This window comes from Echinops telfairi, unplaced genomic scaffold (genome assembly GCF_000313985.2).
Source record: "Echinops telfairi isolate 266 unplaced genomic scaffold, ASM31398v2 ScPeMD7_7468;HRSCAF=8506_0, whole genome shotgun sequence".
Taxonomy (NCBI): Eukaryota; Metazoa; Chordata; class Mammalia; order Afrosoricida; family Tenrecidae; genus Echinops; species Echinops telfairi.
The window spans coordinates 33,927,398-33,953,102 of NW_022111369.1; the positions used below are offsets into that span (position 1 = coordinate 33,927,398).

Below are 25,705 nucleotides of genomic sequence, written 5' to 3' on the forward strand. Positions count from 1 at the left end.
AAAAAAAAAAAGTTCCTGCCTCACAGGGCTCAGTTCAGTGCATCTACAGAGCTGCATTCCTTTGGGAAGCTCTTGGGGATAATTGTTTTCTGGTGTTTTCCAAACAATGCTAACTGCCAGGCCAGCAGTTTAAACCTACACAGGAGAAAGATGAAGTGGTCTACTCCCCAAAAGATTTCTAGCCTCAGAAACCCTCTATAGAGGGCTGCTCGTATTCCTTAGGATCTGAGATGGCACAGTGGATTATACATTGGTCTGCTAACCACAAGGTGTTCGAAACTGCTGTTGTCCAAAAGATGAAGCCTTTTCTCCTTTAAAAGATTATTCTTGGAAACTCACAGGGGGAAGTTCTAGACTCTCCTTTAGGATCACTGTGAGTCAGAATTGGCTTAGTTTTGGGAGTTAGGAGAATTATTTGGTTTGTGATTGCACCATTTCAAACTTTTTCAGACTCCTGCCTCTCTCTTCTGGGAGTCCTTGCAATTTTATCCATCCGGGATACTCGTCTCATCCCCAAACCCTTGATTTAAACAGACTGTGAAGTTGGTTTTCTTTTGTCATATATGACAACATAGGCCTAAATTTAAAGGACTAGGGTGTGGACTTTTTTGGGAGCTCCCCATTCTGCCTACCACAAATAATAATTCACCGTGGTTTAATTTGAAGTTGCAATTTTTATATTGAAGTTGTACAGCTCTTCATGTATTTGCTGCTGCTAATATTTTCTGTGTGATGCCTGTTTGCCTCTCCATTTTCTGTGGGTCCAGTGTTTTCCTCTAATGGATCTGTCGGCATATTTGATCTATTTTGGATTTCCTGCTTTTTTGTTTACTGCATGGATGCTGCAACTATTCTCCCCCCAAACCTGTGGCTTGTCCTTACTTTCATTTTGATTTGCATGTGTTTTGATAGGGTCAATTGTGTGTTTACTTGTTTAAGAAATTATAACCCTGTGATTATGAAGATATTTTCTAACACTGAAAAACATTATTTCTTTAGAATTAACGTCTCCCCTCCTTGTAGTGGTAACTCTGGGCTACTGAAAGCAGAGTGATTATGCCTGGGAATGAGAGGGGCTCGTTTGGGGGCAGGGGCGTATATGCCTTCATAGAGATTTCTTTGAATCAAGGACTATTGGAATGAAAGGTCCAAATTGTCTTAGGATTAGGTAAGATCATAGAATATTTAATACAGGTTGTCACGTAGTTTTTTCTTTAAAAAAATTGAAGAGGGCATTTTAGATTGTGTGGAAAAAGCATTAAGAGTTTGAAACGGCCTGGCTTGTTCAGGGAATACCAAAGCCAGGAGTCGGTTGCCATCAGGATGTTTCCGCCTTGTCTTTCATAGTAGACCTGTGTGTGCTCCCAGGATTTTCAAGGCTGCGACCTCTGCAGAAGCAGATTGCCAGGCCTAACTTCCAAGGTACCGCTGGGTGGATTCAAGCCACCGACCCTTTGGCCTGTAATCAAGCGTTTAACTGTGCCACCAGGGACTCCTGTTCAGGGACGAGCAGGTTGGTGGAGTAGCATGAGCATAGGATGAGAGGACAGGGATATGGCAGCAGATGGACCTTCAAAAATAGATGGACACCACATTTTAAAGAGGTTTGATACTTGCACAGGGTTTTTGATTTTTCCCTATTATAGTTCATGATGCCAGTTTTAAGAGGTCATGTTCTTATCTGTTTAGAATTTTAAAAAAGAATATAGAAGCAGCACCCCACTTACTGCCATCAGTTTGATTCTAACTCATAGTGACCTTACAGGACAGAGTGGAACTCTCCTTTGGGAAGAGTCTGTACATGTTTACGGGAGTAGAAAGCCTCATTTGTCTCCCAGGGAGCCGTTGGTGGTTCAAACTGTTAACTTTGAGGTTAGCAGCCCAACGAGTGGTGCACTACACCACCAAGGCATGGACGTGCTGAACCAACTGGAGTTGATATTCCCATCATCTCTTCTACATAGTGATTACTTGGGGATTAAATTTCAACAGTGCTATTACTCAATACATTTATTTAATAACTCCCCCCAGAACCAACTGAAAATCTGTACTGTGTCCTTTCGATTATTAATGGTGCGTTTCCAATCTGTTAAATGGATTTGGTATTTATTAACAAGCAAAAGTTAATCGAGAGGAAGTTTGGCAACTCAAGCAAATGAGCAAGCTGGGTAATTCCACGTTTGGTAAAACATGACAGCTGATGACACTAATTTTCAGATGTAGGTTATAAAGTGCTCAGAGTGATTTTTAAAGGGGATTTTTAAAAAATATTTTTGAGCACTGTCATGTCCACTGAGTCTCTTCTAAGGCTGTAAGAGCAGCATTTAGCTAGAAGTTTAAGTATCGCTGTTTAGAAAAAAAAATGAAAGTAAAAGCTCACATAGACTTCCCATGATCATATAACGGTTTGTGAAGAAGCCAACATTTATTTTACATAATGTTTTTTGTTGATGTCATTATTTGATCAATATTTTTTTCATTATCAGATCCTACTAATATAACTGTACACAATTATATTGGTCGTTTCCTTTGATCATTTTCCAATCACAACCTACATACCGACCCTGTTGGATACTGATTTGTTGTCAGTTCTGGTATGCTGACTTCCTCTGTGAGCTGCTCCTCGTTCTCATGTTGTGGATGCAGAAACTCCCACTGGATTCTGGCTTACTGCCTTTTGTTTTGACATCATCTGCTTACCAACCAAACCTGGCTCCCTCTTCGTAGTGATTCTCCTCTCCTGCCACCCGGCCCCTCATTTTCCCCTCTGCAACTTAAAATTTCCTCAGCCCAACCAATCAACCTCATTGTCATCGAGTTAGTACTGATTCATAGCAACCCTATAGGACAGGCTAGAACTGGCCTGTGAGTTTCCAAGACGGTCCCTGTTTGGGGGATTAGAAAGTCCTTCTTTCTCCTTTGGAGGAACTGGTGGTTTTGAACTGCTACCCGTGAGGGTCGCAGCCCAATGTTTAACCATTACTCCATCAGGGCTCCCTATAATTTTCTCAATAGTGGTACCCAAAGCTTTTTCTCATTGTATCTCTTGTTCAAAGTGGGTAGTGGATGAAGGAATGTTGAAAGACTTACATAAGTAGCAGTGCCAAACTTTTAATCTAGACATTTTGAATTCTCAACCTACTAATTGTAGTGTGCCTCACTAAAAGCTATGTATTGAAACATAAGTTCTTAGATGCTTATAATTTATGTGTTTTAATTCACATCCTATAGACAACCTTCACAGTTCTTTAACTACTCTAGAAAAATTACATTATTTGTTTTTTAATTTAAAAGTTTCTAACCTGTTTAAGTCAGCATCATTTCTTGCTGCTTATTTGTCAGTCTCTTTCATTTGACCATGAATTTATGAAAGCACAATCTGTTCTCCAAACCTCAGGAGAATAATGACTACTTCCTGGTAAATGTGTGCCACCATAAAATAGTAGCGACAGTAACGCATGGTCCCGATGAAAGAGAGGACAAGTAAGTCACTATGACAGAAATGTGTTTTTCCTAGAACTTCATGTGACCTTGGGCTTGGTGATAGGTTTTTTACATACCTCATCAAGGGCATAATCATGAAATAAATGATTGATTAGTCCTTTATCTAGGCCAGGGGTCCTCAAACTTTTTAAACGGGCATAATCATGAAATAAATGATTGATTAGTCCTTTATCTAGGCCAGGGGTCCTCAAACTTTTTAAACAGGGGGCCAGTTCACTGTCCCTCAGACCCAGGGCCAGACTATAGTTAAAAAAAAAAACTATGAAAAAATTCCTATGCATACTGCACCTATCTTATTTTGAAGTAAAAACCAAAACGGGGCAAAAACACCCGGCGGGCCGCATGTGGCCCACGGGCCATAGTTTGAGGACCCTGCTCTAGGCATTTACTAATGCACTCTAGACATTTACTAATCTGATTTGAAAATGTATGGCCTGTCAATCAAGTCACAGCCTGATGATGCCTTCTTGTGGGATTGGCCTTCTCCTGTGAGGATTCTGGGAACTCCCTCTTCTTTTCTGCTGGGAGGAGGACCCCACCCCACCCCTGCTTCACGTTCCTTTTGACAAGCCTCATGGAGCCATGCTGAGACTTGAGCAAGCCCTGGGGATGCCTCAACCGCCAAGGGACCCACAAGAAGTTGCACACACTGGCCTGTGATCTTCCTGCATTTTGCACCATTGTGTGTGCTGCATGAGTCTGCAGAGGGATTTAAGGACTATTATTGGATTTAGCGACTAATACCGGACTTAGGGACTTGCTTTGGACTGGGCTGGGATTTTTAAAAAAAATATACAATTTCTCTTTTATATAAATCTCTTTATTTTACATATACAAATGTCCCTGGATTTGTTTCTCTAGTCAGCCTGGTCTAACACAGTATCTATTTCTCACTTCTGGCTAGTGATTATACATAAGTATTTTGAATGCCTAATCAATCAAAATAATTATCATTGAATGCATAACTATTAAACATTGTGGGATTTGAGAGCATCACAGAACCATACTGAACAAGGGGTGCCAACGTCTGCAGCTTTAATAGTGTGCTTGTCTTTGCCTTCAGGTCCCTGAGCTTTGCCTCACGTACTTTGAATTGATACCCTGTTGTTTGGTCAGACATGGCTAGGGCCATAGAACTTTTTGTCAGATTGATGCCTTTATCATTCTGTAATTTCTCTCTGTGTCCTTGCTAATTTTCCTGGTTCTGAAGACTGCCTTTTGGGCAAAGTAATATAGCTACTCTGATTTATTGACTACAGTTAACCTGAAATCACTTTCTTCATCCCTTCCTTTTGTGCCTGAGTATTTAGAATGCAAGTAGCTTGCTTGTAGACAGCATAGAGTTGTGTCTTGCTTTTATATCTACCCTCATAGTTGTGGTCTTTCATTTAGTATGTGTCTCCATTTCTTAGTGTTGCTGTTACCAAAATAAAGTGATAGATAGATGAGTAGATAGATGGATGGATGGGTGGGTGGGTGGGTGAGTGATGGATGATGGATGGGTGGATGACACTTCTAATGGGTAGTTCCGAAAAACAAAAATTCATCTCCTCACAGTTTTGGAAACTCTAAGTCCCACCCCAGACATAGGCTCTGGTTGAGGGTTTTCACTGTTGGCAGCCCCTGGCGTTCCCTGACAGTCATCCGTCTCTGTTGTGATCCTTGGCTAGTGTCTTCCCCTCCTGAATGTTCTGTTCTAGTCCGTGCCCTTTAAAGACTTCATTCAGAAGTGGCTACATCTAGGCTGGGTCAGTGGTTGGAAGAACGCGGAGGCTGAGGCAGCCTGCCTCCATACAGCTGTACAACCTGACTCCAGGGAGCAGCTCCACTCTGCCCTGCAGGGTCTCCAGGCCTTGGAATGGACCAGAGCGCAGTGTGCTGGTTCTGGACCGCCTTCCTCAGCAGAGCCAAAGAAAAGCCCTGTCTCTGAAGCAGGATCACATTTATAGGCACAAAGGTCAGGACTTTAGCACATTTTTTAAAAAAGTCATTTTATTAGGGGCTCCTACAACTCTTATTACAAATGATACATCAGATGAATCGGCATATTCGTACATACATTCCATCGTTCTTTTCTAGACATTTACTTTCCATTGAGCCCTTGGGATCAGCGCCTCTTTTTTCCCCTTACACCCCCCCCACCCCAACCCTAGTGGCCCCTTGATAGATTGTAGGTTGTTAATTATTTTCAAATCTCACACTGACCGCTGTCTCCCTTCCCCTCTGGTTTCTGTTGTTCTTCCCCCTGGCTGGGGGTGTGTGATTATGCGCCATTCACTGTGATAGGTGCCCCCCTCCCTCCCCAACTCTGCCCCCCTCCCTCCCCAACTCTGCCCCCTTCCCCTACCCTTTTGGTATCTCTGTTCCCATTCCTGTTCCTGGGTTCCATGTGTTGTGAGTCCTATCTCTTGTCTACACCTATGTACATGCTCCCGTCTAGTCTAGATTGGGAAGCAGCACTGAGTCATGCTAGCGGGGGTGGGGTGGGAGTGTGTGAGAGCACCTCCAGAGATCAGAGGTAATTGCGTGACCCATTAGTGCTCTACTGCAACCTGATTGACTCACCTCCTCCCTCGACCCCTCTGTGGAGGATGTTCCATTGTCCATAGATGGGCTTTGGGTCTTCACTCCAACACCCCCCCACTCCATTTTCACCAATGCATTTTTGTTTGTTTGTTGTGAATCTTCTGATGCCCATTACCTGGTCTCGATGAAACCTCATACTCACGCCAGTTGGTGTGCTTCTTCCATGTGGGCTTGTTGCTTCCTTGTGGATGGCCGCTTGTTTAACTTCTAGTCTTTAAGACCTCAGACACTGTGTCTTTTAATAGCCGGGCACCATCTTCTGTCTTCACCACATCAGCTTATGCACCCATCTTGTCTTCAGCAATCGTGGGGGGTGGGGTGGGGCAGAGGGGATGGTGGTTGTTGAGCATCACAGAATGCCAATTTGTTAGAACAAAGTGTTCTTGTGTTGAGGGAAGGTATGAGGGAAGGCCCGTCTGCAGCTTCAGTGTATTGCCTTATAAATAGATGTACATAGGCCAATACCACTATTGTTACGGAGTAATGTATTTGCATAAGTGCACACCTCTATTAATCTCCCTAAGTATGCCTTTGCTTCCTAGAGCTTGCCTCTGTTTCCTGTTGCCTCCTCCTGCCCCGCCCTCACTTTCCCCTTCTTCCACCTCTTAGTGCTTCCTCTCCACTAGCTTCGTGTTGCTCTGATGCTCACAGGATCGCTACCTGCTCCTAGATGCTGGTTCTGCTTTCCTAGTTGTTCTCCTACCTTCTCCCCACCTCCTTCCCCCTCCACCTACTGGGGCCATTGGCCTCATTGCTTTTTCCCTGGGCTTCTCTCCCATGGTCCAACCCATATAATTAGTCAACCCATCCATGCCCTAGTCTGAACAATAAGAAAACATACGGTTGAAAAAAGAAAAGGAAAAAGGAAAAGATGAGAGAAAAGAAGAAAAAAAAAAACCCTACATAGGTCCAGGCCTGTTTGCTGGTCCCCATGAGACCCTCCCCCTGGTCCTGAGGGAGATCAGGGGCTGCCCCTCCTCACCCGAAGTCCATTCTTGGGGCTCCTCAGGGGCTCTGTGGCTCGGCTTTACTCCAATTGCTGATCTGTTATGCTCCATCCCCACACTGTCTCCCTGCCGTGTGTCCCCATTATTGTCCCCTGTCTCCGTATGCGCCATTTAGGAGACAACAAACACATATTTTTTTAGAAACAAAATTCAATCTGTAACAGTAATTTTAGAACATTCAGTTGAAAGTGGGAGTTGAAGATAATTGAATTGTTGTCTACCGTGTTTGTTAACTGTTCCTATTTGTGATGGTTTTTGCTCCCTGTGTTTTTGCCTTCTCCCAGTTTTGATGGAACATTATCTTCAGTTCCCTTGTATCTCTCTCCCCTTGGCGCTATCTACTGTGCCTTTTAAACGTTTTAAAAAAGTGATGAGGTTTCAGGTATCAAAAGAAAAAAAAATCATATCATTGTGAATGAGGAGGAGTGTGGAGTGGGGAACCAAAGCCCATCTGTAGGCAACTGGACATCCCCTTATATAAGGGTCGCAGAGAGGAGACGAGCCAGACAGGGTGCAGTGTAGCAACAATGAAACACAACTTTCCTCTAGTTCCTAAATGCTTCCTCCACCCCCCACCCCCCACCCCCCATGATCCCAATTCTGCCTTATAAATGCCACTAGACCGGAGCATGTATACTGTACACTGGTATAGATAAGAACTGGAAACACTGGGAATCCAGGACAGATGGTGAGAGTGGCAATACCGGGAGGGTGGAGTAGAAAGGGGGAACCAATTACAAGGATCTATATATAACCCTCTCCCTGGGGGACGGACAACAGAACAGTGGGTGTAGGGAGACGTAAGACATGACAAAATAATAATTTATAAATTATCAAGGGTTCATGATGGGGAGGGTGGGGCAGGGAGGGAGGGCAAAAAATGAGGAGCTGATCCCAAGGGCTCAAGTAGAAAGTAAATGTTTTGAGAATGATGACAGCAACAAATGTACAAATGTGCTTGACACAGTGGTTGTATGTAATGATTGTGATAAGAATGGTATGAGCCCCCAATAAAATTATTTTTTTTAAAAGTGGTTACCCTAGAGTTTCTAATCTACACTTTTTACTAGTCTCTATCTACCCTCAGGAGCCCTGGTGGTGTAGTTAGTTATTCCTTAGGCTGCAATACCCAAGTCAGCAGTTTAAAACCACCAGCTGGTTTCTTGGGAGAAAGACGGGGCTTTCTATTGCCGTCAAGAGTTCGTCTTGCTCTCAGGGGCAGGTCTAGCCTGTCCTAAAGGGCATTGGTTCCATGGCAGTGAGTTTCACCTTCAGATAACAGTATCTAGTGCTCAGACTTAGTGGATGGTGTTGGGTATTCCCAATTTCTCCTCTGTTCTCTCTTGACATTGCTGTCACCCCTCTCCCATTCCATGAGTCATTGTCATCAAATTAATCATTATCATCTCTCTCTCTCTCTCTCTCTCCACTGCCATCGAGTTGAGGAGGACTCATGAGAACCCTATGGGACAGGGTAGACCTTGTAACTCTACAGCAGTAGAAAGCGCTGTCTTTCTCTTGCAGATTGACTGATGCTTTCAAACTGCCAACCCTGCAGATTGTAGCTCAGCCATAAGCACTATGCCACCAGCACTCCTAGCATTACTTTTAGCAAATAGTTATCATTTGGATCAATTAACAAGATTTTTTTTTAAATTTTAGTACCTTCTCTTATTCTTCTTCTAATTCCTGCATTTATGTAGATCAAATTTTCTGACTTGTGTAATTCTTCTTGGAATTTTTACATCTCTTGCAAGGTAGTTCAGCTAGCAATACATTTCCTTGGTTTTTGATTGTCTAAGAATGTTTTGTTGCTACTTCGAAAGTTAATTTCAGTGGACATAAAATTCTAGGTTATTTTCTTTTTTCTCTGATCACTAAACATTTTACTTCATTCCTGTCTGCTTGCATGCTTCTGCTAAGAAGTCACTTGTAATTTCATCCTTGTTCATATTGTGAAGGTGTGCCTCCCCTCACGGCCCTTAGTGTCTATTGAGATTTTTTTCTTTGTCTGTGATTTGCAATACAGCTTGAAAAGGATGTGCCTGAGAGTAGATTTGTTGGTATTTTTCATAATTGCTTCAATCTGTGCTTGCTGGCTCTGGGGATTAGTGTCTGCATTCATTTCACAAAGCTCTTAGCCATAACTTCTTTATATATTTCTTCTGCTACCGTATTTTTTTTGCCAATAATGATTTTTTAATGCTACAATACTGCTTTCTTTCAAAAATTCTTCCTTAAATATTTCACATGTCAGCTTATATTTATCATCCAGTCTTATATATCGTCCTGATATGTTCAGCATGTTGTTCCCGTGTGACTTGAAGTTGATTTCCACTCATACATTTTTCTATACGACAGTACAACTGCCCCATCGGATTTCTTAGTTATAATATTATAATATTACAAGGACGGGTCTTTTCTTCTGTGAAACCACTGGTGAGTTTGAAACATTGATCCTTTAATTGGCAGCTGAGTCTTACCCATACATCACCAAAGTTCCATATACTTTTCATAAAAAACACCACCACCACCAAAAACCTCACTGCCATTGAGTCGATGCCAACTCATAGATCCCTATAAGATGGGCTAGAACTGCCCGTGTGAGTTCCTGAGTCTGTAATTCTTTACCGGAATAGAAAACCCCATCTTTCTCCAAGAGAATGGCTGGTGGTTTGGAATGAACAGGTGACATTGCAGTTAGCAGCCCTAACGCCTGACCAGTACACCATCCTCACCTGTGTTATATATAAGTCTAGCTTGCTTTATCCCTTCAGATTTGAGGGTGCGTAGTGTGGTGGTGCGGAGGGGGGTGTTTTGTTTTTTGCCTTTTGCCAAAGTTTGGAGTATTCTCTTGATGCCTGAACATGTTGTATGGAATAATAGGAAGTGTGGCAGATGGGTCTTTGTAAGAATTTTTGACCATCTGGCTAGATATTAAGTTTTGTTTCATGTTTACACCTAGTTGTAGATGCTTGTTGTTGTTAGTTGTCCTTGAGTCAGTTCCTGATGACCCCAGTTTACAACAGAATGAAATGGAGCCTGGTCTTGCCTCGTCTTCATGGTTGTTGACAATGCTTGAGCCCATTGTCACACTCAGGGAGTATCGAGTGACTTGTACCTAGGGGCTCATCTCCCAACATTATGTTGGACATGTTGTGCTCTGACCTACAGGATTTGCATCTACTAGTTTTCAGAAGTAGATTGGCAAGCCTTTCTTGTCTGCCTTACCAGAAGCTTTTTTGAAATCTAGCCAGTATGGGTTTCCCTGCCAGTATTCTAAATACTAGAGGCACAGCTTCTAGAATCAGAGCAACATGCAAGCCCCGACAGTAGATACACATTGATGAGTGGCAGTCCATATGCTGACCTTTGCTTAAGGTTTACTGTAGTAGGAAGGAGCCCTGGTTGCATTGTTGGGCTAGCATTGGGATACTAACCACAAAGTTCAAGGTTTAAACCCAGGAGCCACTCCATGAGAGAAAGATGAGGCTGTCTGCTCTCTTAAAGGTTTAGGGTCATGGAATCCCTGTATAGGGTCGCTGTGATTCAGAATTGACTTGATGGCAGTAGATTGGGTTTGGGTTGGTGTGATAGGTAGGTTATTGTGCCAAGCTGGCCAGTAGGAACAAGTGGAATTAATAAGGTCCCAGTTTGATTGGAGGGCAAAGAGATAAATGGCTCCACAAGCCCTGCCCCTCTCTCACTCTCTGATGATTGGAACAGCTTGCAGCTGCTTTAGCTAGTTCTCTGCCTCAACTTGTGAGCTACATTACCTGTGGGACAGCTAACCCATGGATTATGTTGCTAGAGCTTGAGGCTCTTTTGACACATTGCTGGTGTATACATCGCTTAAGCTTCAGGCTGTCAGATCCTGTTGTCTTGCATCCCTTGAGTTTTATATCCTATCTGGGTCTGCTTCGCTAAGCTCCTGAGCTGCTGACTATTGGTGACCCGCCCTGCTGTTTGCTGCCTGTGGGTGGACTCTGCCTGAATTGCCCTATGGAAGACTCAGCTGTCTGCTTCTTGACCTTGGACTCAGCAGTCCTCTGAGTTGAAGGACTTCCAGTATATTAACTGTTCCACGGATGTGAATTGAACTGAGCCTTCTATACTGCTCTGTGGACTAATTAGCTGTCATATTCCTTCGTGCTGTATCTATCTCTTTCTAGCTACCTATAAAATCATAAGTGTCCTGGTTTTGTTTCTCTAGAGAACTGTCTAACACAGAAAGCAAGGGCTGTCCAATGAGAAGTTTACTGGGAAACCTGCCGCTTTCACTCCACTGTACTGATCTTGACCCTTAAGACTTCTTTTTGATCCCCAAACTAAAAAAACATTGAAAAGGAACTTAGTTTGAGTACATCAAGGATGCTGAAGTTGCCATTTTGACATGGTGTCAATCAGATGCATACTTACTGAGGAAGGGTTCGAGAGCTGGAACCGCCTTCAGAAATCTGTCAGCCTTGATGGAGGACATGTTGGGAAACAGCAGCTTTCATTTTTCAGTAAAGGTTTCTATGATTTGGAGATAACCTTGTAAAAGCAAATCATAACGTTAATGGCACTTACATATTCTTTGTATTCTATGATTTCTGAAGAGTGTCCTGAATGGAAGACTTCTGGGTTTTAAATGTACTTAGACTAACCTACTACGAACAAAGTACTGATTTAGCAATCTGATAATGCTTTGTTGGTGAATGAAGAGAAAAGGAGGATTCTGAGCTCCATCCGTCCTTGAAATAATCTAAGCTTTAGGTTCCCAGACTTATTTGGCATACTAGCCCCTTTTTTAGGGAAAAAGAAAATTACTCAGTACCCCCTGGCAGTTTAAAACTTTGTTACTAGCCCATTCAATGGCTGTATATACTATAGTCATTCAAATTGGTCATTGAATAAGGAAGACCATAGAAGAATTGATGCAGTTGACTTGTGATGCTGGAGAAGAATATTGACAGTACCATGCCTGGACTGCTAAGAGGATAAACTAATCTCTATTGGAAGAAGTAAAGCCAGAGTGCTCCTTAGAGGCAAGGATGGCAAGACTTTGACTTTGTATTTTGGACACGTTGTCAGGAGAGTCCAATCCCCGGAGAAGGACATCATGTTTGGTCAAGTGGAGCGGCGGCGAAAAAGAGGAAGGCCCTGAGGGAGATGGGTGGACAGCGTGGCCACATCAATGAGCTCAGGCACAGGGACAGTTGTGATGATGGTGCAGGGCCTGGCAGCATTTCATTCTATTGTGCCTACAATTGCTGTGGGTTGGAGCCAACTTGATGGCCCCTCACACAATAGTAGCCTATAGTCCAGGATAAAGTATAGGTACCTTCTTTCCCCAGATTGTGCCAGTACCCACCAGAGAGTGATACCGCCCACTTTGGGAAACACTAAACCATTGAGAAATAGTAAAATCACATAGCTTCTAGGCCAGTGGTTCTCAACCTTCCTAATGCTGTGACCCACTTAATATGTTGTGGTGACTCCCCAACCATAAAGTTATTTTCGTTGCTATTTCTTAACTGTCATTTTGCTCCTGTTATGAATCAGGCGACCCCTGTGAAAGGGTCATTCAACCTCCCAAAGGGGTCGCGACCCACAGGTTGAGAACCACTGTTCTAGTCAATTGTAGGCCCTTTTATTAGGCAGGGTTCTCTAGAGAAGCAAAACCAGTAATACTTACATACGCCTGTATATAGAAAGAGATTAATATCAAGCAATGGCTCACATGGTTGTAGAAGTGGGTAAGTCTAGTCCAGTGCAAGTCCGTGGGTCAGTCGGTAACCTGGAGACTTTTTTTTGACTCATGTAGCTAAAAGGCTGATGAACCAGGAAGCAAGATGACAGGTGGATGCACAGTTAAATGAATGCAAGGTTAGCGGTCTGCTGACAGCTCTTGGCATTGAGTCTTTGACCTAGTTAAGGAAGCTGGGTTCCCCCATAGCTGCTGGCCCTCTGAGTTAATTACTTTGTTAGAATCCCATCCTGGAGTTGATTACCCTGTATTAGATCACACCCTGGGGGATTACTTCGAAACTACTGAGAACCCTGGGCCCAGCCAAGTTGACACAAAACGTATCACAGTTCTTTTCTTTTTTTTTCATGAGTATGGACTGTATTAAGGAAGTTAACAGGTTATACAAATCAGGATAAGAAATGACCAGGATACAGCAATTATCCAATCAGGACAGCATCTTCCCTTGGCCTCTGTCCTGCTAGGGCAAGTATTACAAAGCTCCTTTAGGGCTGATGAATGCCCCAAGGCATCCCATTCTTCAAGCCGCCTCCTACCCAAAGGCTCTCAGCTTGACTTGTTCTGTTATTCAGGAAGCCTGCCATTGCCTCAAGCTCTTGGTGCTGCTGCCTCTGCTGCCACCTCCGCCACTGCCGCTTCTCCGAGTAGGGATCTCAGGAGCCAAAGGAGATGTTCTGCTCATGGCTCTTCTTTCTTCATGACCCTGAGATTTCCCCTATTCTTACTTCTGAGATAGCTCATTTCATACCCAATGGGATGGCAAAATTGACCAGTGTCCACATTAGAGTCCCATATATCTTATTTGCATAATCTCGCCCAGTCATTGTGTGGGAATTACAAAGACCATGACTCAAACCAAACCAAACCAAACTCATTGCCATTGCGTCAATACTGACTCATAGTGACCCTACAGGACCGAGTAGAACTGCCCCTGTGGGTTTCCAAGACAGGTAGCTTCGAATTACTGGCCTTCTGGTTAGCAGCCCAAAGCGTAACCACTGTGCTACCAGGGCTCCTGAAGACTAGCTAGAAGGGCTATATTTAAGTACACGGTTCTTTTCTTGCTGATGAATAACAAATGTTGCCATAAGAACTAGATTCCATCTAGTTAATATTAGATTTTTGATAAAAAGAAAGGTGAAAGGTATAATTATCCAGAAAAATCAGAAAATATTTACTGGTAACTTTATATTCAGATTATTAACTGATGCTATAAAGTTAGCAATAGCATCTCAACTTCCACAACATTTCATAATTTAGAATAGACACACGAGTCTAGCTACGCCCATGATGGGCACTCAAACCCACTGTCATTGAGTTGTTTCCACTCACAGCAATGCCTGTATGGGGTTTCCAAGTCTTTATAGGAGCAGGCAGTCTCACCTCACCCGGGGAGCAGCCGGTGGCTTGGAATTACCACCATGTGGTTAACAGCCCATTGCTTATCTCGCTGCACGACCAGGGCTCCTTCAGCTAGAATCTGAAACAAACCAACTCCCTGCCATAAAGTTGATGCCAACTCAGAACAACCCTACAGGACAGGGTCAAGTTGTCCCTGTGGGTTTCTGAGACTGTGGCTCTTTATGGGAGCAGAAAGTCTCATCTTTCCCTCCAAATAGGATCCAAGAGCTCCGAATTCTCGTTTCAGTTCCGGTTTGTTCTGGTGAACATGCAGGTCATAATACCATTTCAGCAGCTTCTACTCGTAGAGCTCATTGACTGCGTTCTTCAGGTTTTCATCGTTCATCCATCCTTCTTTGAATTGTTATCCGACCATTGCCTTAAATCCTTTCCCCCTAAAATGTCAAGGTGTTATTAATTTGATCTCACCTAGCTATTTCTTTAAAGAGCACAATTCTCAGTGCAGATACACTTATTCAGATAAGGCACTTCTTGGCTTCAAAGGATCTCCAGGTGTGTGTGTGTTGGGCGGGGTTGGTGGGGGTGTCAGTTTAAGGGTTAAGCATCACCTTGGCATGGTTTCAGGGGTGTGTCCAAATTTTGTGCTTCTTGAAAATCTAGCTTTTATTGCGGCTACATTTTTTTTTTTTAACTGTGAGTTGCGGGGACTCCTCTTAAGTACAGAATTGATCCTCCCTTCCATCCACCTGCTTAAATTGGATCTAAGAGCAGGTGGAATGATTTGAAATGCTTTTCAACTCTAAAATAGAGAGTAATTCTTGACTCCCCCTCCCCCAACCAAGGGACATAGGCCCTTTTGAAAGACCCTTTCACAGGGGTCGCCCGATTCATAACGGTAGCACAATTACAGTGAAGAAGTAGCAACGAAAGTAATTTTATGGTTGGGAGTCACCACAACACGAGGAACTGTATTAAAGGGCGTGGCCTTAGGAAGGTTGAGAACCACTGAGAAGGATCTCTTAAACAAATTTTAACTGAAGTTTGAGGGGCTAAGTCCCATCCATAAACTCCAGGTTATGAACTTGAACTATAGACTAAAGAAAAAGCATAATTGTGAATACTTGAAAGAGTCGGCTAATTTACAAGATTTTTGTACCTGGTGTCAAATTTTATTTTTGTTTTGGGAACTTCCAACTACTAACTGCCAGGTTATTTGAGTCTATTTCTTAGTTATAATATGGACATGTCCACATATGCGTGTGCCTGTTACTTAGAGGATGTACCTATCTTTGAAGGATGATGTGTGTTGGTTTGGGTATTCTTCGTTATTTTTGTGGTTTAAGTGTACTCCTCTGGTCTTGGGCTGTGTGTCTAAGCGCTGGTTTCTTTAAGACCAAGCAGGTTAGCATAGAGAGTGCCCACCCCCAGCCCAGTAGGCGCTCCTTACAGTAAGACACCGTCCAGGCTCGGCAGATTCTTCCTCTCTGCTGCTCGGCTCTGGCAAGTTGCCTCAGCTTGTCGTCCTTTTGCCGCCGAACTAGTCTTTCCGCATATGCTGTAGCCAAATATGGAACTCACTCAACATTCTCCAGGAAGAACATGTTTAAGGTACTAGTCCTTACGGTTAAAAAAAAGTCCATAGGCAGATATTTAGCAAGTAAAGCCCCAGGCTTGCAACAGTCCTTCATTTCTTAAGAAATGACGTATTGGTTCATATGGTTTCAACAGAGAAATGAAAAGTTAATCTTCAGATTAAGCCCGCTTTCCTACAGATTAGAAAGCAAATTTCCTCTTACCCTTCTGCACACCCAGGAGGTCCCCCCAGCTTCACGTGTACCTTTGTGAGACATCCTGGTTTTGTGCCTGAGCATTAGCTTAATTGCTGGCACAGTTCAGTACCAGCTAAGAAGGGCTCATGATGCTTTCTGAAAGCTTATTAATTTGGGAATAAAGTCTAAACCAGTGAGTTTTTTGTTTTGTAAGCTTTCTTTTGTAATGCATCTCCTGAAAGGGATACATTTTACATTATGACTGATCCCACACAGGTGGACATGCACAGACATACACTTAGAGGAAAACCAAGTCAATTGCTGCTGGGTTAATTCTGACGCACGGAAACCGCATATGTGCCAGAATAGAATTGGTCTCAATAGGGTCTTCTCTGGATTAATCTTTCACAAGTAAGTGCCAGGCCTTTCTTCTGAGGTGCTTCTGGGTGGTTTGTAGCTGCCAGCCATTCAGTGAGTAGAAGAGTGTTGAAGTCCATACAAGGCCTGCTCACACAGCTCTTTACATAAAAAGTTTTACCAAATAATAGCTTTCCTTATCATGTACTGTTATTTAATATATATTTTATTCCAGTCATTAAAATGCCCAGGATGATCTATTATGTTACCTACCCAAAGGTTTCAACCTACAGTTTTAAAATACTTGTTTAAGTAGAGGTGAATTATCCTGTCCTTCCTGTCTTTTGATAGTTAGTGATCTCTTATTAGACATTCTCTGCTCTCTTAAGATTGATAAGGTATATTGGGATATAATATAACTGAATTTTCAGATTTTATAACCATTACAGAAGGTAAACCCTTCAGCGGTTACCCAGTCTACAATTCTCATGTAGGGACAACAAAGGATGGAGTATATTTGAGATAAACGCATGTATTTATAGAAAACTCTCCAGGAAACAGAAAACTGTGGATGTTTTTTCTTTCACTATTTTGAGCTTAGGGTGAACAATCTGTTCCTTCATTCTTTCTTCATATGCTCAGCTATTGAGCAACATAATATTAAGCTGTGTGATCCCTTGTTGAAATTGATCTAACTTAATTGGCAATGTGTTGTTTGTCCAATTATTATTTGCCCGTTCTACAAATTGTGCCAAAGGCAGTAGAAACCTTAATAATTTAGTTTGTGGTACATAATTTGTCATTCTAGGAGACTTACCATATTTAAGGTTTCTCCTGCCTTTTCCAGCAGAAAATCCTGTCTTGATAAGAGTTTTCTAATGTGTCTGACTCCTTATACGCACTCAAGATGTTGGTATTTTGACCATTTGTCTGTTAACTTCTTCCCTGCAGAGTTAGAAGTGTTTATCACCAACTAGCCAAGATGAACATGGTGAAAAGGATCATGGGGCGGCCGAGGCAGGAGGAGTGCAGCCCGCAAGACAATGCCTTAGGGTTGATGCACCTCCGCCGTCTCTTCACGGAGTTGTGCCATCCTCCCCGGCACATGACCCAGAAGGAACAGGAAGAGAAGCTGTACATGATGCTGCCAGTGTTTAACAGGGTAAGTCCAGGATGTCAAATACATGCCTTCCAGCGGCTGTGAAAAGTCTCCAGTAGAAAAATTGATGAGATGGGCTAGTCTTTCAGAAACGTGATGTTTCATTCCTTCTTCCAGTGTGCTACAAAGACCTCAAACCCAAACCAAACTGACTGCCATCAGATCGATGCCAGCACATAGTGACCCTATAGGACAGCATAGATCTGCCCCTATTAGTTTCCAAGACGGTATCTCTTTATGGGAGTAGAAAGTCATATCTTTGTCCCTTGAAGTGGCTGGTGGTTTTGAACTGCTGATCTTGCATCTAGCCACCTAAGACATAAGCTGGAATGAAGACTTTATAAAGATTTCCTCTAGTGGTTGAGCTTGGAAGAGGTATATTTTTCTACTTGGGTTATATTTATGAACTGATAGCTTATTGTACCAGAATGGTATTACGGCTTATGCTCATTGTACACTTTAAGGAATAGCTCAATCTGCTGTGTGATAGGACTGGTGTTCTGCAAGTGATCTTATAAGAGCATAGTTATAGGCCATCCTAAAAAAATCCACTGCCATTGAGTTGATGATATAGGCTCATACATGTGCAGACATGTTATAACAAGTTTTTATGAGTTTATTTTGGTAGAAAGGTTTTTGAAATCCATGCACAGTTCTCCCCACCCACCCCCCAGCCCCAGTCCCCAATAGTATGCATTTTCATGAACTTTTTAAAGACCCCTTATGTTTAGATTCCCTGTAGCCTGTAATTCCCTAGGAGCCCTGGTGGTGTAGTGGTTATGTGTTGGGTTGCTAATCACAAGATCAGCAGTTCCCAAACCACCAGAAACTTGGCAGGAGACCCATGAGGCTTTCTACTCTCGTAAGGAGTGACAGTCTCAGAAACCCACAGGGCCCTTTCCATTCTATACAGTAGCTTTGAGTTGCAATCAGTGTGAAGGCAGTGGGTTTTGGTTTCAGTTTGGTGGTGCACTGGATTAGGCATTGGGCTGCTAAACACAAACCAGAGCTTAAAGCCTACCAGTCCATCCACAGGTGAAAGATGAGGCTCTCTGCTTTGATGAAGGTTTACTGTCTTGGAAGGTTACTAAGAGTCTGAATTGACTCAGTGGCAGTGCGTGGTGGGTGAGCTTCTTTTTGTATCCTCATCTTTTTTTTTATGAGGTAGTTAGTTTATTGTGTCAACACAATATTGATAAACATGTGGGGTTAATTGAAGGGCGGAGGGATAAATGGCTCAGTGAGCCTCGCCTTTAGAGTTCTCAGGTCTCTTGCTTTTCTGATGGTCGGACCAGGGTGCAGCTGCCTTAGCCAGTTCCCTGCTTCACCTTGCAAGGCTCACTTCCTGCAAGACATCCCCAAGGAGAAGCCACATCATGGACCTACCCCAATGTAGCCCTGGGTGTTAGAGCAGCCATGTGGAGACCCCTGCCAGCACTGAGATGCTTACACATTCACTGATTTGGCTTCCCTAGTATAGAATTTAGTGGAGGGTGGGGGGAGCCAGCACCCCACCACTAGTCTCGGGTTCAGTAATGCACAATTGTACGGTTGAGATGTATATATATTAAAGTCACCAAGAGCATGAGAGGTATTACAGTAATGTAGTCAGACACATTACATGGTAGCATTGCTCACCTTAGCCCAGCTTGGTGGTCTACGTGGAGAGAGGAGGAAGGGAGAGGTAACAAGGGAGAGAGGACGGGAGAGGACAATGGGAAGAGAGGAAAGCTCTTTATTGCTGACCCAGGGCTATCTACTTTTTGGGGTTGTGCAAGCCCACTAATTACAGGTAAAGACATATGTCACAGGAAGGGGTTGGACTACAGGTTATACAGCAATGAGAGGGGCTGGTCTAGGGACATACATGCAATAGGAAGAGGAGGGATTGGGGGTATACATGTGACAATATGGGTGGATCCTAGATTTAGGATGGCAGTTTAGCCTTCACTTTGACCTGTTCTCTGGGTCTCCATAGGAACCATTATCAATGGGGTGTAAACTCTGCCTACAGGAGCCTGTCCATTGTCCCCAGCAGCAGGGAGCAGGGCCCACTGCAGTTTGGCAACTGATCGCCCTCAGGGGAGCATCTACCTCCCTCCACAAGTCCCCTTTTGTTTTATATATAAAATCCAAAAGCCACATGGGTGACATGGTTATTTTCTATATATTAAAAGCTGTGAAGACAAAACTTCATGATCCAATTAATATGGCCAAAAATTCAGGCTTATATCAAAACATTTTGAATCCCTATGCCTATCTGCTATTGGAGGAAGGTGTGTGAGAGATTGGATACTGCGGTGGGAAGAAATAGAGCCAAATAGGGCTGTCTGCTTCTATAGGGAGAATGAATCAACCATGTGCTCACTTTAAGGCAGCACAGCTATAGAGGGAGAAACTGTAGAAAAAATAGATTACCCTGGGAAAATATACTCGGACTACATCTCTAACTACCAGAGTGGCGGCTTTCCTACCATGGAACACTGGCTTTCCAGATTCCCTCCGTACTTGTCAGGGATTAAGTCCCAGTTTTATTTCCCTTAGTGCTAGTGTCCCACATTTCCCCTTTCTGCATTACATTTAAGATTTAATAGTGTAACGGAGGCAACATGGTCTCTTTCCATATCTCCTAGCTTCCTATAGAAGCAACACGAGACTGTGAGCATCAAAAATATGATGAATAAACAACACAGTCAGACTAGAACTTAAGCTATGTGAAATGCTTTGAGCCCAAACTCATGGGATCCAGCCTCTTTCTATGCCCACCACCATGTTTAAATACCTCAGTTAGTGGAATGCCTTAAATCCACCCTTGAATGTATACAAAATATCCTTATTTAGCTGACCAACATCCAATGAAATGTTTTCCCTTAAAGGCTTGCAAATGATTCTTAATCAAATCCCAATCATGCAATGTTACATTATATAGGTATGGGGTTACACAGAAAAATCAGTTATATTCCAATCACATTAAAGCATTAATTAGCGAGTCCAAAATCTTGATCTTTCAGCAAAACAGCCTGTAGTAATAGTCCAGTCATTATTGTATAAAATGTTCAGCTTTGATAAGAGTTCCAGAGTGTCCCTTAGACGTCCCAATGGAAGCAATCGCCATTCTCAGGAATTTGCGAGGAGGTCTTCTTGACGTTTTGAATAACTTCAGTAACAGGACAGAGGGGTTAGGTTACACATCAGCTTCCCTGCTTTCTTCTGGGCCTTGCTGGCTGAAGAGAAATCCTTCTATCTCCGTTGCCTGTGAAAATATAAACAAATAGCCCCTCTCTTCAGGGTGTCATTAACTTGAAAAAGGAATTATGATTAATATTGGATGGCTTCTCCATCTCTTCCTTGTCCATCTTTCTCCAAACATGGTTGCGTCCTTCTAAAGGGAGTCCATCAGCTTTATTCTGCAAAAACATGACAGAGAATCAATTTTCTCTGTAGAAGTCAAAATGTGTTTATCTGTCCTAATTTTCTTACAAGCTTTTAGTAAGGAGAAAAATTTTTTGGTTAAATTGGCCAAATGAAATTCGTCGTACATAAGATTCCTCTTCTCCCCCTTCTGTTTTAACCATCTTAAAGATGTCTTTAAAGGGCACCTGGCTTGCTCAGAGTACTAATGCAAAAAAGACTGTCTTAACATGGTTAAATTTCTAGAACCTCCCATTCTTGGTTGATGGACTAAATGATATACAAAAGTAACTTGAGGAAGTTTATGCTGAGAACCCAAATTTATACTTTTATCTTTTAATTCAGGTTTTTTTCCCCATGGAATTCCACTTTTTCAAGCCCTTTGTAGACTTAAAAGTTTTAGTATTTTTCATCAACTTCATGGAACAACTTGTTGAGGTTCTTTTAGTTAAAATGCCTTATTTTTATCGACGGTATGCAGGCACATAGTTTTAAAAGTCAAATAGGTCTTTATTGATTAAAGGTGCCCCACCCCTCTCCACTAATTGCCACTACCACTTTCACTCTTTTGGTTTTTAAATAATATAGTTTATCAGTTTGTCTTGATCCTTCCATTTTCACTGGCTTCCTACAGTGGGATCTGAGCATTAATTTTCTCTCCTCCCACACTCATATGCATGACCTTCCTTCTGAGCTTGCCCCGTGAACATGCCACTAACTCAAATGCTAGTCACTGTCTCTGTGCTGCTGCTGACGGTGTACGTGTTATTCTTCCTAAGTTAGCTTTACAGTTTACGACGATTATTTGTCCATTCTTCTAGAACGTGCTTTCCCCAGACTTCCTAGCCCTCACCATTCCTGTCTTCTGCCCTGTGCTTCTTTTTTTCCCCCAAACTCTTCTCACCCTCCGGGTCTTCTTCTTCCATTCGCTCCCCCCTTCCCGCCACCCTCCTTGTTTTTCTATTTTTCAGCCCATATACCACCCCCCATGGCACAGTTTTTTTCTCCCAACTTTGTCTCTCTCTCTCTCTCCTCATTTTTGACTTTCTCTCTATCCCTTTCTTCATCCGCCTTTTCTCCTATCTTTGTCTATCTGACCCTACTCGCTCTCACCCCCACCCACCCACCCCTTCCTGACTGCAGTCTCTCTACATCTTTACGTCTTTCTCTTTCTTCCCCATCTCTGCCTGCTTTCCCTCATCCTGATGCCCATTTCTACTCCAGCTACCAAGGAAAAAAGGATCAGTGTGTTGAGGTGTGTATTGAAAATGGCATGACAGTTAAGAGATATAATAACTTAGACTAGAGAGAATGATGGTTTGGAATCGGGTATTGACTGAGGTGAAAGCATTAGGCAAACCTGAAATATATGTTGGAGGTGAAGTCCACTAAGACCTGTGGAAGCAAAGGATGTTTCTGTCATGAACAACTGGCTGTGGAGGGTTTTTATTTCCTTTACTTGAGGTGATGAGAGATAACTAGTGCTAAAACCAAAGTAGTAGTATTAAGGAATGAAAGGGCTAGAATTGGTAGAGTGCAGATATTTCACCGATACTCAGTGAGGAATAGGGATCTAGAGGTGGTTTTGGAAATGACCGATTCAGATCATAATGAAAACTGGAACTGGTGGACTTCCTTAGGAAAAATAAGTAGGAGCGAAGAGAAGAGGGTCCAGATTACCTTTGCCTATATTTACTAGATTAATATATTAGAAGTATAACATGATTATGGCAAGTAAAAAAAGGGGAGATAGTAAAGTTTCAAGAGGACGAGAGAAGTCAACATTATTAACTGATAGGGTAAGATCAGAAGACCCCAAAAATTGGAAATGTTTGTTGAATTTGGCATTTGGATTATTGGTAAGGGTGATAAGAGCAAATGCCTGGTTGCATTGATTTTAGGACTGAGTTGTGAGTGAGGTGGTACAGCCAGAGAACATAGTTATCATTCATGAACTCAGAGAATGTAAGAGGTGAAAAAGGTCTTAGGACAAGCTAGGTAGGGAGTTTCAGGCCTCCCTCTGCAAGGGGATATATTTGATCATGTGGTGGTGATAAGATGTTCTCATCTATTGACTTAGAAGTAAATTTATATGGGACCAAGTTAGATTTGGTGTGCTTTTCATCACACTGAATTGCCTTTGGTCCATGAGAAATGGACTTCTAAAATTAAAGTGCCACTTGATAATAATGACCATATGAAGATGAACAAATTATGACTTTCAGTTTCTCAGCTGCCAAATGAGGATAAGAATATTTACTTTGTGGGGTTGTTAGAAAAATTAAATTAGATAACATACCCCCCCCCAGGAAAAGATAACATACCAACAGCTTTTAATATATGCTTGCTCCAAGAAGCTTGTACCTATGATTGTTATTGTTTCTGCATTAAAAGTAAAGAAGTTATAAGAGTTTGCCTTAATTATTAATAAGTCTATGGATGACTCAGATCAAGTTAAAGACTAATAATGACGGTAGAAAGGGAAAGGTAGACTTTAGAGTCCACCTTGATGTGTGCGTTTCCCCATTTATTCAGTGTTCTATGCTTCCACTGAGTCGGCCAAGGAACTGGGTTCAAACAAGTTTATATTGTGTCATGATACACTGTGTTGTAGATTGGATGCTCTGAGAAGAGATCCTGTTTTTAATTTTGTGAAGCTGAAATAAAGGGAAGTTGATTAGCACATAATTCTGTTGTGAAAGCTATAAGCACATAAGAAACATGATGAGTTAAGGAAGAAATCAGGAATTAGGAGTACGGGAGGTATATTACAACATTCCTGAAGGGAGTGCTCTGAGAGTCTGATGATCAGGAAGGAAAGTCTTTAAGAATGTGTTGTAATTTCTGAGCCCTTAAAAAGTAATCTTCAGCTTGACTAGAGATTAACTAATCAGACTATTAGAGTAAGAAGTTAAAGCTTGGACCAAGGTATAAAGGCAACAAACATTTTAATAAGTTCTAGTTATCTAGGAGAAGTTCAAAAATTGATTTAAGGGAAGGAAGGTAGGCCTGTCAAGATGGATAGGAGGTGTGTCATGATAGGCTTTGCCTGTCGTGTAAAGAACTAATAGTTTTGCTGGACATATTGCAGAGCCAGTAAAGCTATATGGTAAGAGATGATTGGACAGAGCCAAATCTCTCTCCGAGTTTTTAATTTGGATGGCCAGGTGGATACTGATTTCAGAGGGTCCATTTAATCTGTGAGCTCTCCAAGAGGCAATGCAAAGCTCAGGTGGAGGGACCTTGGCTGTATTTGGAGCTCCTTGGTGATAGTGGACCCCCTGGTAGGGGGGGCAGGAGATTATCTATAGCTCATACTGTTGAGGAGAAGAACAGAATGCTAAGGAATAAACATGGAGAATGTATGTGTTAAACAAAAGAAGTGGAACTCATAAAGGATATAGAACAGGAGCTGGTCAATGAAAATCCAAACAGAATCAGGAATGCCAATATGCACCCAAAGATGGTTCAAAGAAGAATGACGCCAACAACTGAAACCAAACTCGTTGCCATTGGGGTCATAGAATGGGAGAAGGACCTGGTTGTGCACTGGTTAGTGGCTTCTGCTCCATCGAGGGTTCAGACCCTTGATTATAGTTTCAGTTGGCACCAGAGCTCCTTCCATAAAGATGACCACCTTGGAGAACTTAAGGGACTGCCCTATGCTTCCTGTGGGTTCCTTATGAGTTGGAATCTACTTGAGAGCAATGGATTTGGTTTTTGGTGTTAGAACAATGGGGCCAGAAAGCAATGAGGGAGTGAATTGGAGACAGTCGGTAAGTATATATGACTTTGAGAAATTGAAGTCCAAAAGGAGCAAATGTGATGGATGCAGGTGAACTTGGCAACAAGAGAGTTTGGTTTCGTGTTGTGCTGTGTATACACACATAGGAGAGATCCAGGCAGACCTGGATCTTCTGAGAAGACAGAAGAGCAGTGTTGGAAATGTTCATGAGAGGGAAACCGAGGGGGAGGAAATGGAGTCAAACTTCAGGTGGACTCGTGAGCCTTACATAGGAGGAATGGCACCTACCTTGTAACCAGAAAGCAGATTTTGTGTAAATGTAGATTTGTAGTTAAGGGAGCATAAGATCTACTTGTTGACCTCAGTTATTTGTAGGCCATCAACCCTAGATATGTTTTGTTAAGAGTCTGGAGTAAGAGAATTGAGTGGGGGCCTAAGCAAATTGTGATGTTTGGAATATTAATAATTGGGAAGGATAGATGGTTGAAAGGGGACAACAAAATAAATGAGTAACAGAATTTAGGACCCAGTAAAAGTTGGAGATGGTAAATTTGAACTGGATCTAGGTAGCTGTGTGATAGTCTTCTATGTGTACACGTAGGGAAGGCAGGTGTATCATTTAAGGAGATTGAGGCTTCCCGGGGCTGGTAAGACAGAGCTGGAGTAGAAGAAAGCGGTACAATAATAGATGAGTTGACATATCAAGGACCTCAGGAACAAAGGCTAAATGCTTGGTTACTAACCAAAAGTTTGGAGGTTTCAATCCACCTGGCAGCTCTAGGAAGGAGCCCTGATGGTGTAGTGGTTATGCCTTGGTCTACTAACCACCAGGCCTGCAGTTTGAAACCACCAACTGCCCCCAGGGAGAAAAATGAGGCTTTGTACTCCCACAGAGTTAGCATCTTGGAAATACGCGATTTCAGTTTTCTCATATGCATGTGGTGAAGACGGGAGACTGAAGGAGCATTCATGCTTTTGAATGATGGTGCTGGTGAAGAATACTGAAGTCCCTTGGAGGCCCCAAAGAACAGACACAGCTGCCTGGGAAGAAGC

General features: G+C 42.6%; 1 protein-coding gene across 1 annotated transcript in view; it reads left to right on the forward strand.

The window, feature by feature from the left end:
* Nucleotides 1-25,705, forward strand: part of WDFY3 (WD repeat and FYVE domain containing 3) — a 242,492-nt gene that overhangs the window by 30,670 nt on the left and 186,117 nt on the right. The window contains exon 2 of the mRNA XM_045284341.1: nucleotides 17,289-17,499. Within this exon, the coding sequence (XP_045140276.1) occupies nucleotides 17,320-17,499 (180 nt within the window). The 5' untranslated portion in view covers nucleotides 17,289-17,319. The remainder of the gene's footprint in view (nucleotides 1-17,288; nucleotides 17,500-25,705) is intronic.